Here is a 16,813-nt window from a genome sequence, read left to right as displayed (position 1 = left end):
ACACACACACACACACACACACACACACACACACACACATCCAGAAAATGTATTGAGCTGCTCTTGAACTCAGAGATACTTGAGACTGTAAAGCATTGTTCCATCCCAAAATGTCCCTTCCACCAATATTTGTAGGAAAAAAGGCTACAACTATACTAAGATACTTACCATAGAATTATCATATATTACAATTTTTTACCAGAATGGCACTGGTCTAGTTGGTAACTGTTGCAGCAGTTCTTAAAAATGCCATATACGGCATTCAGAGTTTAGGCTGGGATTGGCAAATAAAACGAAAGGGTGAAACGGAGAGGGCCAGTCGTTTAATAGGGTGGAACTCAAATGCACTAACATACCATGGGGCCAGCCCGGCTACCAAAACAAAGAACAGAGAAGCTCAGATTACAACACACAAGGAGGCAGCATGACTTCATTCTCTGTTAAGGACGCCAGTACTCAACTACATCTTTACATAGCAAATAGTTGTTTGCTGCTATATTATTCTTCTGAATGTCATATATAGCCCCTTTAAATATATTTAAATGTAATCTTCTTTAACTTAGTTTTATACCGCTGTAATTTTCCTTTGTCCTTTTTTTCTGTTTCACACTCACAAGTGGCTAAAACTAGCTTTCCTTCATGTCCCACTTTGATTTTTAGCACATTATCGGTGTTTTATAATGATGTTCCTGCCTCTCTGTGGCTCTGCTACAATATGCTGCTGTCCTTCACTGGGGAAGCAGCTGATCGCTCCGAGGCCGTCACTCTGAATTCACAGAGACTATTGACGCTGCTGGCATGTCAGAAATGGAAACAGGCTTGGGGTGAAGGCGAAAGTGAGAGAGTTCAGATCACAAAGTGACAGATCCCTGAAGTATTGTTTTGTCAAATGCTGTTTCCAAGGTTGACAATTAACTTTACTAATGATTAGTTGATTTATCGATTAGTTCATCAACATTAAATTAATCGCCAACAATTCTTATAATCACTTAACCGTTTAAGTCAATTTTCAAGCAAAAAAACTGAACATTGCCTTTTTATAGCTTTTAAAATGTGAAAATGTACTGCTTTTCCTTGTCTTCCATCACAATAAGCTTCACAATAAGCTGATATTTTTAGGTTTTAGATTGTTGGATGGACAAAACAAGACATTTAATGACATCAACTTGAGCTCTGGGAAACTGTGATGGGCACTTTTCACAGTGAACTGATTAATCGATTAGTTGAAAATTAAGATTAATCGATGATGGAAATAATTTTAGTTGCAGCCCTGCAAACAAGGACGAGAAGTCACTAAAGTGTCAAATTTGAAAGTCTGAAATTATATGGACAACAGGCCAAGTCCATCTGCCGAGGAAGTGTGTGTTATACAAACAGAAGCTCTAGAACAGCATGGTCCTTGAGTGGACCTTATGGTGAAATTGTTTTGTCAACTGATGGATCGCATTTTCAGTGCTTTCAAGATAACAAAATCCAGCAGAGAACACCGACCTGGTAGGAGAATTGACAACAAACTGCAAAGGAGGCAGTGTGAACAAGGTGTGGATCACTGGCTGTGTGGAGTTAAACCGAGTTTTCCCACAGATCTTCTTTCATCTTGGTTAAATTACATAACATATAAAAAATGTTAAAAAAAAAGGTTATAAAAGCATTCTCATAACAGCCCATGCCTGTAAAACCCTGGATATTGACTTCTCAATGACAGCAGCTCATGTGTCTCTGAGAGGCGGACAGAGAGGAAGGGGGTGTCATCTCGGATGTCGGACAAGCATCAGAGCTGCTTAATCAAATCAGAGTGAATTGAGTTTGTAAATGGCAGCCAAGCAGAGCTTTGCGTACATACAGCCTCTCTCTCACACACACACACACACACACACACACACACACACACACACACACACACACACACACACACACACTCACTCACTCACACAAACTAAGCAGAGCAGAGGTGTGTGTTTGTACTCCACCGGCACCATCTCTCTGCTGCATGATAAATGATCCTGAACCAAACACGAAGGTTTGACCTACGGCTTTTTTAAATGGTACACCTTGAAACACCTTCCTCTTCTGCTTACTAAGAGGCTTGACTGTGCACAGGGTGTAACAGTCACAAATAAAAATCCATGAAAACATTTTTACAAGAATGAGTTGTTCAGTGTTTGTGCCTCAGATGCTTTGTAAGAATGAAGTTCTTTGTTTGCATCTCTTTCTGTTTCTTCCTCCCTCTCTCTGACAGGTGTGCCAAGTCAAGTCAGATAAAGACAGTTTCCAGCAGTAACATCTTCTTCAAAGGCAGCAGGTTCAGATACAGGTGGGACCGTATTCAAGTTAGTTTTCATAAGAGAAAGCATACTTTTTTTCTTTCATTTTACAAACGATACAATGACAGACAGAATTAAGACGGCGAAAGATGTGTAATATGTGTTAAAGGAAAGTGAGCAAAATTTATATGTACAAAAACAGTTGGAAAACGGAGACAAAGAAAAAAGGGGAACCACAGGAGTGAACGTTATGCATGAAATTAGGGGGAAACAAATATACAGAGTCAGAATCAACCACTTGAGAGATTTAAAAAATGTAAATTCACCCGCAGTATTAGCAGGTCAACACTCAACTACTCCATCACTCTATTTTGCAATTATACTTCACCCTTTACTGTAGATAAAATAGTTTGATTTCAGCCATGTATTGGGAGTATGACTAAAATCAACTACAGTGACCTCGCTCTAACCTGAGAAAATTTCACAAGTGCTGATTTACCTTGCCCTTCAACATGCTGTAGATCCAAATGCTGCTGCTCCTCTTTGTACATCAGCACCTACATCCAGTGTGGTGTTGGCTTCTCTGATTTACTGACCCTAATATCACAGAAAGCCTCTATATAAGTCTGTTATTGAAGTCAGGTTAGCTCTGATTCTCCTCTCAGACAAAGCCCTTTACCAGGCTTACACTTTAGTCCGCTCCATTTCATCAGCTAGCTAAAGCAGTTTGGCTTAAGGGCTCAATGATGAGTAAGAGCATATGTTGGAGTTTGTTCTGAAATATGGGAATTGGTCATTTGTGCAAATGCAAAGAGGAAAAAGACATGTGGACCACAAATGGAGGCAGTTTCCATAAAGTAGAGCAGACAGATCTTTATACAATTGGACCAGCTGACTCATACTGTACAACATTTTCCAGCCCAGCACACAGTTTTGATGTGACTCCCCACTTGTGCTATCAAGTGGATGTCTACCACCACACATACTTCATCTAACCCTCTAATTTACGACTTAACCATCAATCCCAGCAACAATAGACTAATGGGTGGGATGGTGTAGCCTGCTGGCTTCAAACAAAGTAGTCAGAGTCCAGAAACTCCTGTCGCCCAACAATCAGACTAATGGAGCTACTGACCCTGCTGGCAGGAAGCTGCCCACGCAGCAGCCCACAAACAGCACTGATTATAAGCAACAACTGCGAAACACAGGAGAAAACTTACATGTAGTCCTATCAGTTACACTCTGTGGTGTACAACTTAGCGTAATACTTACCTTTTTGTTTGGCAAAAGGTCTTTAACACAACGTGAGCCTGACTGAAGCATGAGGAGTTCAAGTAGATCTGTATGTGTGTCAATTTAAAACAAGAAGTGATTGACTTGTTCATAGATTTGCTTCTGTGCCTGTGTAGTCTATGCTTAAAAAAATATTTTACTACTTTTTAAATTATTTTTCTTTGTTTTGTAAATCTATTTGTAATGAAGTTTTGAACAATGCAACATGGAAACATGGAAATTACAGTGTTGTTACAGCAATTGCATTGCTTTGTCTTTCTTTCAATGAATGTGTGTTTTTTCCCTGTTAGCGGAAGAGTAGCCAAAGAGGTGATAGAAGCCAGCTCTAAGATTCAGAGAGAGCCACCAGAAGTGTGCAGGTAAGGACAAGACAATGCTTATAGTTAGGGCTGGCTCAGGTTTGCCTTGGACCAGCCCTTAGTTATGTTACTATAGGTTTAGACTGGCGGGGACACACACAACCGGTTGAGGCAGACGGCCGCCCCCCCAAGACTCAGGCTCTTCCAAGGTTTCTGCCTGCTAAAAGGAAGTTTTTCCTCGTCGCCAAGTGTGGTCTAGACCTATTCTATCTGCAAAGTGTCCTGAGAAATATCTGTTATGATTTGACACTATAATTTAAATCAAATTGAATTGAAGTGACAAATCACCCGCACTCTCTCACACAGTTAGTAAACAGAGTTATAATTGTCTGCTTGCTTTATTATTATTTACAGTAATACCCTACTAATGAGGGATATTACCAGGACAAATCAAATTGACTTCCATGTATGAAGCTCAAAATGTGCAAGGAAAGATTGTGAAAATAGAGCAGCCATGCTGTGGTTATGCAAAACAATACACATCTCAACGCACAGAGCAGTCAGTGTAATTCATGTTTATTTTTTCAGAGCCCAGTTTGGTCAGAGTCAAAGTTTTAACTCTCTGAGCCATAAAAACCTCATCATGAACATGGAACCGCTGGTACCTGCACTGCCCTCCACCAACGAATACGAAGAGACGGCCACAGACAATGGTAGGATATTTCTTAGTCTACACACACACACACACACACACACACACACACACACACACACACACACACACACACACACACACACACACACACAAGCAGACACACACCCATTTACTTTTGCCACAGACTCTTGGGAAGTCACATGGGGTCTCCCTTCTGTATGAAGTAGCACATGCACAACCCTCAGACGGAAAGCGTTAATTGAGCAGCTGATGCTCCCACCCCTCATCAGTCTTGTCTCCCTGGAGACACCAATCACAGCATGCTAAAAATACCCTTCCCATGATCCTCCCTGAGTTTACCCTCATGCCTGTGTGTGTCTGTGTGTCCATGTGTCTGGCTTTGTGTGTGTTTAACAGAGGAAGGTACATGGAAACAGAACCAGCTTGTGTTATCATTAAGGAACACTCAATTAGAAGTTATTTGTTCGGCTCCAATGAGTCTGTCTCTGTTTAAGTCCTTGTAGACGTCTGTGTGCACATGCAGGCTTTAATTTGTTCATTTTCCTGTATTTGGGTGTGTGTGTGTGTGTGTGTGTGTGTGTGTGTGTGTGTGTGTGTGTGTGTGTGTGTGTGTGTGTGTGTGTGTGTGTGTGTGTGTGTGAAAGTTGAGCACATCCATGCTCAGCAACATCATCTAAAATTTGACAGTGAACCCTGTATACAGGGTGTGGGAGGGTGTATGCATAACTGTCCTTTTGTTTTATCCTATTTTTAGCATTATTTCACAGCTTTTAACCAGTTTCCTATGGAATTCCTAAATGTTTCCAGGAACTATGTCATTGAGTTTCAAAATGAAAGTGCAAATGTGATTTTTTTTTTTTTGTAAAAGTAAAGCTTAATTTAAACCCAAGTCAATATTCATGAATTATTGATTTATTATTTGAAACTTTATTCCCCATTTACATTGAATTGTATGCTCACCTGTAGACACATTTCACATTTTCATGTTTCCAGATGACTAAAATACTTAAGCTAAAGGTTAAGCTAACAATTGATTAGAATCAATTAATGTATTAGAACCATCAAACAGTGTCTGTTTACTCTAGTATTATCTCTGCCAAGGAGGTTATGTTTTCGGCTTGGTTTTTCTGTTTGTTTGTTTGTTTGTTTGTTTGTTTGTTTGTTTGTTTCTTTCTTTCTTTCTTTCTTTCTTTGAATTGAATTTGTCTGTCAGCAGGATTATGGAAAAAAACTACTGACCTGATTTTCATGACGTGGAAGAGTGTAGCATAAGCTAAGGAAGAACCAATTATATTTATGAATACGAATACGAAAAACTTTATTGTCCATAGATGTGAAAATTTTTCTTCAGTTTCACCAAGAATACAAGAATACAAGAGAGACAGGACATTACAAACAGTACATAGCCAAGACGGCAAGATGGACAAAACCAACAATACATTTCATAAAAAAGTGACATTACAAAGGTTACATTTACAAAAGTAAATAAGTAAATAAATAGATAAATATAGCCTACTAAAAATGCTTACTTTGCATAAAACCTGCAACCCGGAAGTCTGCCTCGCCCTACATTCCATTCTTAAGTACGGTTCCCAGTGTTATGTAGCACCTTCACAGCATTGGGGATGAAGGATTTCTTAAAGATGTTTCTATTTGCTGTTGGTACTCTAAAATGCCTCCCTGAGGGTAGGAGTTCAAAGTCGCTGTATAATGGATGGGAGGGGTCACTAATACTTGTCTCAGCTTTGTTTGTAATGCATTCCTCATAAATACTGCTTAAGTGCTTTTGTGGCTTCCCTTTCATTTTTGAGGCCATGTTCACTATTCTCTGGAGTTTGTTCCTCCTTTGGATGTTTAGGTTACCATATCACATGATCATGTTAAAAGATAGGACACTTTCCACTAAGCTTTTACATACAGTTTCCAGGATATTTTGGTTCACTCCGAAGTTGTTAAGCTTTCGTAGCAGCTCTTTTTTTTTTTTTTTGGAGCGGATCCGAAACATAGCGCTGATACACACATTATTTTTCACTTTCATTAACACTGATTGAAGATAGGGCATTTCTACTTCATTCATGTGTTGTCGGAGTAATCCGAAAAATGAGTTCCAGGCTGGTAAAATTCACACTGCATTAACATTGTGAGATAGGGCATGCCTTGGTGGAGGTCTGCACTCTCCAAATGCCCTTATAGTTAGTACTATATTGTATAGTTCTTTCTAGGAAATGTTTAGCAGATTATTAGGAAAGTATTCAGCAGTATGTAGCCATAGTGATGAGGTGTATAACGAGGGTGGTTGCTAAAGGATATTTCAGTTGAGCTATCCATCAGCTGTCCTGTTGACATATCCCAGCTTAACTTGGATCAGTTCTCTCCCCATGAGAGGGTAGAAGAGTACGGTCTGATGAGGTAATCTGGCCCGAGCAGAGCAACACTGCCCGGCAGGAGAAAATTTAAGTTGTTTTGTTTCAGGACACCACCTTTCCCGAGTAGATTTTCGTAGTCTATATAAAAAGTACTCAGTGGGTTTTAATGGTTACTTTGTCAATTTTTTTGCATGTTATCGTTATTCTCGGTCACTTTTTCTCTACGTTATTATTCCTGACACTCTCCACTGCTACCTATTTTCTGATTAATGCATACATTTTGTTGTTAGGGGAAAGAAAGCAGGTAGGGAATAGCACAGGGTAAGGTTTCACAAGGCAACATGAAAGACAGGAGGAAGAGAGAGGAGATACAGAGAATATGAGGAGAGAAAGTGGACTGTATAGGGCTAAGAGAAGGTTAGGAAGGGTGTGCTCCACAGGCTCAAGTTGGATGAAGAGTAGGAAGCAGGGTGTGTAGCAAAGCATAACAGGAGGAAGTGAGGGTGAATGTAAATGAAAGGTCATGTTATAGAATAATTTAGATATGAGAGAGGTGGAAGAAAGGGCAAGAAAAGGTATGCAAATGAGTGTGTGTGTGTGTGTGTGTGTGTGTGTGTGTGTGTGTGTGTGTGTGTCTAATAGTGGGAATTACAAGGGCGTATGTTTGGTTTCAGAAGTAAGGGGGGAAGTTAGGTGTTGTTAGCAATATATCAGTCTAATAAAACATTGTGATTATATTGATAATCGTGCTTTCAATAATAATGGTAATCCAAACAATAATTTTGTTAATTAAAAGTCCTTTTTATCAGAAAAATGTACTTAAAGTTTCAAAAGTTAAAATGCTAATTTGGCAGAAGAATATTTCCTGTCAGTGTTTTTCTATTATATGTGATGTTATTAGATTAATATCACTGCTGCATTAATGTGTATGTTGCATTTGACTGCTGTAGATGTTTACGATCGGGCTAATTTTAAATACTTTATATACTGTTGGATAGTTTAATCTACAGCAATGTATCCTGTTCTATAAGATCATGTTTGTAGCATCACTGTCCTGTCTGAGCCACGTATCTCTAAAAAGTTAGTGGTAGTAGTACATTATCAGACGACGAGAATAGAAACTGTTGTGTCACCCTCACGCACCGTTTACTACTTGTGATTGCTGTGATCAATATTCATGTATTACCCACATTACAGCCATGACATAAGTTCCTTTTTCAGGGCAGAGTGTGCCTGTTCCATCAGTGTGTGATTGTGCATGAAAGTTTATCTGATGAGCAGGTGGCGCCTTGTATGGCAGCCTCGGCCACCAGTGTATGAATGCGTGTGTAAATGGTGTGAATGAACCTGTACTGTGTAAAGCGCTTTGAGTGGTCGCTAAGACTAGAAAAGCGCTATAAAAATACAGTCCGTCAATATATTGTTGAACAGAAATGTAATGTGACAGTATCTTAAGCAAAAGCAGCAGGCAGGGAGAGAGGGGTGTCACAGAGCACTTTGACTGATGTTCAGTTATCTTTATAGGAGGATATCAATGTTTACCCAAAAACCTGCAGAGGAGGTGGCAGTACTTTTTCAAGCCTGGAGTAGTGTCTGAAGATTTTCCTCACAAAACTCAGAGCAAAACTCCCTCTTGCTTGTAAAGCTTAATGCAGTGAGTGCATGGTACTGTGAGTATATCAACATTTATATCAACTCCAGTTTTATCATCTGGAGAGATTTTAGTGCGTAAATCCAACTACTGTGTGTATGTGTGTGTGTGTGTGTGTGTGTGTGTGTGTGTGTGTGTGTGTGTGTGTGTGTGTGTGTTTTGCAAACAGCCGGTCCATGCTACTGAGTTACTGCTGGTGTTGTATCTTCATCCATGCCCTCCACACAGCACAGGACTCAACCTTTTGTCGTCCCCTCCTCTCCTGTTACCTAACTCCTTCCCTCCATCTTTTACACCCCACCCCACTTTGTCCTTACTTCCTTCATTCTCACACATCGACCTGACCCATGCCCTTTAGGCTTTCACACATATACAGTACAATCATACTGTTGTGCCATCACTCTCTTCAAACTGATGATGGGCACGCCTCTTCTGACAGAATTTACAGCCACTATCTCCGCCTCTCCTCCTCTCTGTCTTTCTCTCATCTTCCCTCATCCCATTTAGAGGTAAATCAATACTTCTTGGCTCAGGGTCAAAGAGCTGCAGCAGTAAGCAGCTCGGCTGTCTCAGTTGGTTTGGGAGGTGCATGATGTAGTCATCAACATAAAGGCCTCATGTAGGGCTGGGTACTTTAAAATTGATACGCACCGATCGAATTGCCTCCGTTGTATTAAATATCGAAAAATGCATTGTCATTTAGTACCAGATTTCAATACCTCAACAATCTCATCAGCGTCAGTGAGCCAATAAGCATGCAGCTTGCTTGCAGATTATTTCAGTGTTTCTTAATAAAGATATCCTAACCTGCTCCATGCATTGGCGAACAGGCTAAGCGACGTGGTGCTTGTTTGAAAAAAAACTGGCTCGATTTTTGCAAAGTTTCGCGTTCCATCTGCCACTGTACGCTTGCTTGCTGTATGTTAGGAAAAGGTGTCATGCACCAATGAAAGGATACAGGCTGAATAATGACACAAGATTCAATTAGAATTACAACTACTGCAGTTTCTGCTACTCTGTGTTGTATGCTACTCAGTAAAATAGCAAACATTTTAGTTATTTATTATAAACAGTGGAGGATTATTAATACGCTATTAATGGAAATGTTTTGTCTTATTTTCTGTTTGTGGCTTCGTCTGCAGTTCCCTACTAGATTCTGATGGATTCACTGCTTTTTGCACTATAGTTATTTAAAACAGAGAACAACCCATTGCTCAGAAAATATACTAACATATTACTTGTCGAAGTACACAATTTTAGAAGACTTCAGGTGAAGTGAGGTAAAAGCCGGTATATGCTTAAAATGAGCTAGTGTCATTCAGCTACAATAATTCGTACAAATAGGGACACTTTTGGACAGACTTTCCTCAAAGGTGTTCATGGTGTTGCACTTAGTTGTACACACCAAAAGTGACAGAACTAGTTGTGTAAAGAAGGAGAAAAGAGGAGACAGAAGTTCAAAACCTTTCTACTTTTTCATCTTGGCACATCTGGCCCATTGCTGCATGAAGGGGGTGTGCTGGTTGGATTGTGGTTTCGGAAAGTTACAGAAATTGGCCAGATGTATGGAGATGAGAATTTAAGCAAGGTTTGAACTTCTTTCTTCAGCTCTTTTTACACAATTGTCACTTTTTGGGTGTAGAAGTGAGTGCAACACCATGAGTCCCTTCAAGTAAATTATGGCCCATTTCAGCAGTTCATCCCCACCTTTAAAGAGTCAAACATTGAGTGTTTTAGGAAGGCTGCTGCAAGGACTTTGGGATAAAGTGTCCTCGAGATGGTCTAGGATCACTGTCTATATTCAGAGCACTAATCTCAGCCATTAGAGGGGAAACAGGAAGCTGACCCAAGGTTAGTGCTGACCTTGTTCTGTTTGTACAGCCTGTCCCCTTCTTATCTACCAAAATCCACATACACAAAACACACGCACACACACACACTTATAATGTTTTGGCTAGAGGTCTCACTCATGGATGTGTCATGGTGATTAGACTTCATCTTCATGTCTCACATTTGAGGCTTTATCCGCACTTCTTCCATCACTAAACAAAAAATGGTTGATGCAACAAGTGTTCTTTTTTTCACGTTTGCCTGTCTGTGATCAAATATTAGCTCAGAGTTTGTCTCTGTCAGTGCTAGAGTATAGCAGGTTTACTGTAGAGGTAAACAGAAATAAATGTGTCTGATAGGAGGAAAAGACACAGATAAAGAAAGACTTGCCGAGAGGAAAAGAAAGTGATCCTCATCCCACCCTGGGTCAAGCCTGCCTCTTTGTAATCACAGTTAGATTAGCTGCACCTCTGCAGCTGGACCACCTGGTTATATTTAGAAACTCCAGCTTTGGGCCTGATCCTCCTCTAATGCCCCTCTACTCTTTGATAACATTGCTTACATTCACAGGAGGGTCCGCCATGTCTGTGTATCAGAGAGAGAGAATGTGTCTGGTGTATGTCTCTCACCATCTCTCTCAGTGTGTATGTATAGGCGTGTGGGTGTGTGTATTCATACCCATCCCGGCCTCAGAGCTCAGCTGGCAGCCCAGTCAGTCTGGGTGTGAGGGTCTTACCGCAGACAGCTGGGATTGAGGTGTTTTTATCAGACTGAACGATGGAGGTTCTTGAGCACAGAAACAGCAGTGATGTTAGAGGCGGCCTCATGCAAAGCAGTTTGGAGTTGGAAGTTAGCGACCGACCCAACATAGGTGACACCCTGAGCTGTGGGAGCCAGGGCAGGGCAGGAGGACTCGGGCTGGACATGACTCCAGAGAGGTTGGAGAGTGAGAGAATGGAGGAGGGACAGGCCGGGCCTCTTGAAGTATTCCACCCAGGGGAGTCTACAGATGAGCAGGAATCAGCGATTGTAATGGCTGAGGCCTTGAGGTGCCAGGTGAAGATAACAACACGGCGGAGCCTGCATCTACGTATAGCCAACCACACTGCCCGGGATGTTTATGTACGGCTGGTGGGACATGGGGGACACATCGCCGGAATCAATACTGGACTTCAGAAAAATACGCTGGAACAGAGTAAGAGTGGGTGGCAAAACCAGAAATGCCAAAAAAAATGTCAAAAAGACATCAAGATCCATAAAAGTTTATTATAGTGCATCTTTTGTCTTGTAGTTTAACATTCAGTGAAGTTTTATTGAACTGTGCATTTTTTCAACACATCACATGAAAACTAGAGTACTGGCCTTTCCACCTTTAAACATCTATTTCTACATTTACATCACTATCAAGGAGCTGAAACGTGTGCAGTTAATGTGTGAGCTAGTTCAGCCCAGTAGTTGGGTTGCCAGGTTTGTTGTGGCAACCGCGTGCTGCAAACTGTGAGTGTAATCTCGTGTGTGTGTGTGTGTGTGTTCTTGTTTAACTATATTCGTGGGGTCCAAAAACCGGGAGTCCAGTATACTTGTGGGGTCCGGACAGCTTTGTGGGGCCAAAATGCTGGACCCCAAGACTAGTTTAAAGGGCTGTTTGAGGGTTAAGACTTGGTTTTATGATTAGGGTTAGAATTTGGTTATGGTTAGGGTTAGGGTAAGGGTTAAGGTTAGGCATTTAGTTGTGATGGTTAAGGTTATGGTAAGGGGCTAGGGAATGCATTATGTCAATGAAGGGTCCCCACAACGATAATGCCACACACTATGTGTGTGTGTGTGTGTGTGTGTGTGTGTGTGTGTGTGTGTGTGTGTGTGTGTGTGTGTGTGTGTGTGTGTGTGTTACTACACATTTATAGTAAAACAACCGACTGAAGGATTAAGGAAGGAATTTTGAATATTTAGACAATAGATTTGTGAATGGAAGGTTTGAATGCAGCGCCACAGAGGAGAGCTGCTACGACACTGAATAATCAGCATAAATGTTGGTTATTCTCATACTTTTGATAAGACCATTTATAAGGTGGAAAAGTGCCTTGCCTTTTTTAAATTTAAGAATATAGCCTTATTTTAAATTAACAATTGAGAAAAGTTTTGATAAAAGTATAAATACTGATTTACCATTATAGTAATTTTTATTTAATTTTAGTGATAATTTGATTCACAGAAGGTTGATAACTACACTCCCAGTATATCTGTTTGAAATGTGTGTGCCCCTTCAATTGCTGGCCTCATTTTGTTGCCGTATCTCCCCCCTGCTGAAGGGTCCTTGTCCCGACACTGAATCTTCATCAGGTTTAACAGTGATGCTTTACAGCTGATCCTGTCTCACTTGAAACTGTACACAGAGGACAAGTATAAATAAGTAAGAGGTGTTGAGTTAATAAAGTATTAATCCCTAACATACATAGAGATGAATTGCTGAAATTCAATATGTAAAGCTTTTCTTGAGTATCAGATTCTTGTGTGTTGCTTCAGTTGTGAGTTGAGAAATCAAAATTGACAAAGAGCTGAATAAACATATAGTACAGGAAGTGGCAGCTCTATTCTTGCACTGTTGCATAGATAAATATACTTTGGAGGTGTTTGGGTGTTTATGATGAGGTTGCATGACAAAGATGAATAGGTCTCTCAACACTTGCATAACAGGGGTAAACCCTGCTCTGTATGTGCATAAGTGTGTGTGTGTGTGTGTGTGTGTGTGTGTGTGTGTGTGTGTGTGTGTGTGTGTGTGTGTGTGTGTGTGTGTGTGTGTGTGTGTGTGTGTATACACACAGGAATCTAGCGCCTTGTAATATTAATCAACTCTTCTGAGGAGAGGCTTGTATCTGAATGGAAAAGAAAGCAGACAGTATTATAAATTGGAAAACAGCAACAGCAGAGTAACTATGTTGTATGTGAGTGAAGGGATTTCTTACTTCTACTTGTGAGGTCAGGTTTATTTAGTCATGATGTGAAATGAACATTGCTGCCCACATAGTTTAGAGTAAATAATAATGTTGCCATTTTTTGCCCAGGGACTACAGGTGGAAATTAGCAATTGTTGCTATAACCTGGCCCAAGACATATTCTCTTGTTTTAACAAGTTTAATGTTTATTTGTGCATTGTCCCTGTTTCAAATAAATCAATTTCCAATTCCAATTTTAATATACTGATACATAGCAGCCAAAAAAACAAACATTTAATGGACCCCTCGATGTTTACACATCTAGTGTGGTGCTTGTTAAAGGCCACTGTAAACATACATATTTAATGAACAATATGAGACAGTTTAAAAAATATATATATTGTTCTTATCTAGACATACAGTATGAAGCGAACCACTCAAAACACTGTACGAGAAAGGCTGTTCCAAGACTGGAATGCTGTTATTATAGTAGTTACAAATTTTGAAATTTGAAATTTTTAATTAGGTTTTCTTACTTCTGGAGGAAGGGCCAGAAGCTCCCGTTTCACTTTGGCTCTCTGTCTATTTTTTATTCCATCCAGCCTTGCTTATTCCTGAGGGTTGCAGCGGCCCGAGAGGTGGGGCACACCCTGGACAGGTCGCCAGTCAGTCAGAGAGACAGACAACCATTCACATTCACATCACAGGAAAGGCCTTTCTGTGTTGAGTTTTCATGTTCTCCCGGTTTCCTCCCACAGTCCAAAGACATGCAGGTTAGGTTAACATCACTAAATATGGTGTGAATGTTTGATTGGCAACCTGTCTCTCGCCAAACTCTCAAGGATAAGTGGGTATAGCTAATGGATGGATGAATTATGATTATTTTCCCCATTCAGTTTGTGACCTCTTTTGTTGAGAGACTCATTGTTTAGGAGTTTTGCCTTTTTTATCTGAAACTCTTAATTGGCAAAAGGCAAAAAAATGAAAGAAAGCCTAATAAACTGCCATTTCACTAGCAAATTAAAGTCAGTTAAGGGCACATATGAATTGTCTTAATCGTAAATCAGTTGCAAAACACTTTATATAGTATCATCAACATCATGCATCGTACTGTATGTGCCATTTTTGTAAACTTGGGAGTAAAATCATCTCCTTTTTCATTGTAATACATCTGCTTTAACACATCAAACACAGGTCCATCATTGTGAGGAGGACCTGGCTGAGCAAGTGTGAATATCTCCTTTGATTTGTATTTTTTCAGTATAAAAATCTGTATTCTATTACAGTTCTGCCTTGCCCTGTATGCAAATGTGCTCAGTGAGATACATTATGATAAATTCAGGCTATTACTGGCCAAGTCTGATGCTTTACTAACCCAGAAACCAGTAATGTTTGTTGCTTCCCTATTTTCAGGTTTAATGCCTCTCTCTCTCTCTCTGAGTTCATTCACTTGTTGCCTTTTTGCTGACTCTGTTTCCATGGTAGCTGTCACCACTCGCTCCTCAGGTTTTCCACTCCCTCCCTCTCTGTCATTTACGTTCTCTTTATTCATAGTTGAATCAGTTGGCATGGTAACTGATAAGTCAGTTTGACCTTGAGGTACAAACAAACACTTGCCTTGCCAGAATGCTTTGATTTCTTCAATATTTCAACCTTTCTTTCTTGACAATTTCTAGCTATGTGGATTAGAGAGGTAGCTGAGTCATATGTCACTTTTACCCCTGCTTAATCCATAGCTGGAAGACAGCTGATCTTATTTTTAACACACAAACACACGCACACACACAAACACACAGGCGCTCGTATTCAGATTCATCTTGGGCGCTGATGTCAGTAGTGTCTGAGAAACTCACCAGTCACCACCTCAGCGTGAAGTGCATCTACACCATAGACTGTATAAAACAGATCTACACACACACTGCATTCGCCACAGGAATGACTCTTCGTGTCTGTTTCTGTGTGTCTGTGTCAGTTAGACTTGTGCGTAGGTATGAGACGCTGAGGGGCAAAATGGCGGTTGGGAATGAGAATGCTGTTATTGGCTGGGGGTTACACACCCACGTGGGGGCCCAAAGGCTCTTTGTTGACACCCACAAATGTCCAGACTCGCAAAAAGAGAAAAGAGAGAATCATGTAGAGGGCAGGGTCTCTGCAGATACAGACACCACCACACACTTCTAGTGGGTCATAAGTGATTGATCGAGAGGGATTACTTCTGCATAAGTCTATACATTGTTTTTAAAGGAAATTGGTTTCATATTATACCTTTACATTTTTTCATTTTACATGTCAGTATTATGGGTGATATCTGTGGGTGCAAGAAATACAGGAAGGCCATCATGTGGATGAGGTTTTCAACTGCAGTGTAAAAGTCTACTGCTGAGAGTGGCACTTTGTCCCAGTTACATACGAAATAACTGTGTTTTGTGTACGTGACACATTCACACTACTCCTACTCGGCAAAAGTCAAGTGATTGTAGATAAAGGTGCGTCAGCTCTGTTAAAGGTCCCATGACATGCTGCTTTTTGGATGCTTTTATATAGACCTTAGTGGTCCCCTAATACTGTATCTGAAGTCTCTTTCCTGAAATTCAGCCTTGGTGCAGAATTACAGCCACTAGAGCCAGTCCCACAATGAGCTTTCCTTAGTATGTGCCATTTCTGTGTCTGTAGCTTTAAATGCTATTGAAGAGGAGAGGGTGGGGGGGGGGTGGCATTGACCAACTGCCACTTTGCTTGTTTGCAAGCCATGATGTCTCTCTCTTTCTCATCGGCAGGCCAAATTCTCTGGGCGGGCAAAGCAGAGAAAGCCGAGGTAACCTTGCTCCTTATGACCTCATAAGGAGCAGATTCCAGATCGGCCCATCTGAGTTTTCATTTTCTCAAAGGCAGAGCAGGATACCCAGGGCTCGGTTTACACCTATTGCCATTTCTAGCCACTGGGGGACCATAGGCAGGCTGGGGGAACTCATATTAATGTTAAAAAACCTCATAAAGTGAAATTTTCATGCCATGGGACCTTCAACAACTCAGATAAAAATAAAATAATTAGTACTTCAGAAATTTTTTGCTTGATATTTGTGAAGTTTTATGTTTTTAAAATAGCAGTAATATTACGTCAGTTATATTGACATCCTTTAGCTGTGTAGCATCCTGTTTAAAAAGAAAGAAAGAAATAGGACAGTGTGGGATATTTTTTTGCATACTGTATAAAAACTGTAACCTGCCAAATTAGTACTTAGTGTATACATTGTACTATAGTATTAGTATGAAATATGGAATTGAGACAACGCACTAAGAGTATTACTAATGGCACATAACAGCCAAAATCGTATCATTTCTCCTTAGTAGAAGAAACCTTTACCTTTACTAAATTTAGTAGCTATTAATATAACTTAATACTGTAGACTATCTATTTTGTAACAAGTATTACCATTGATATGAACGCTCTTCAGTCAGATTTGTGATGATGCTGTTACACGGCATTTTGTCTTTTCATAG

General features: G+C 40.3%; 1 protein-coding gene across 4 annotated transcripts in view; it reads left to right on the top strand.

Moving 5' to 3' along the window:
- The window catches only part of frmd3 (FERM domain containing 3), a 59,157-nt gene that overhangs the window by 36,018 nt on the left and 6,326 nt on the right, over positions 1-16,813 (top strand). For all 4 annotated transcript variants that reach the window (XM_031309005.2, XM_031309003.2, XM_031309004.2 and 1 more), the window contains 3 exons: positions 2,240-2,314; positions 3,848-3,916; positions 4,445-4,569. In XM_031309005.2, coding sequence (XP_031164865.1) covers positions 2,240-2,314; positions 3,848-3,916; positions 4,445-4,569 — 269 coding nt within the window. The remainder of the gene's footprint in view (positions 1-2,239; positions 2,315-3,847; positions 3,917-4,444; positions 4,570-16,813) is intronic.

This window comes from Sander lucioperca, chromosome 2, assembly GCF_008315115.2.
Source record: "Sander lucioperca isolate FBNREF2018 chromosome 2, SLUC_FBN_1.2, whole genome shotgun sequence".
Lineage (NCBI taxonomy): Eukaryota > Metazoa > Chordata > Actinopteri > Perciformes > Percidae > Sander > Sander lucioperca.
This window is presented reverse-complemented; position numbering and strand designations above follow the sequence as displayed.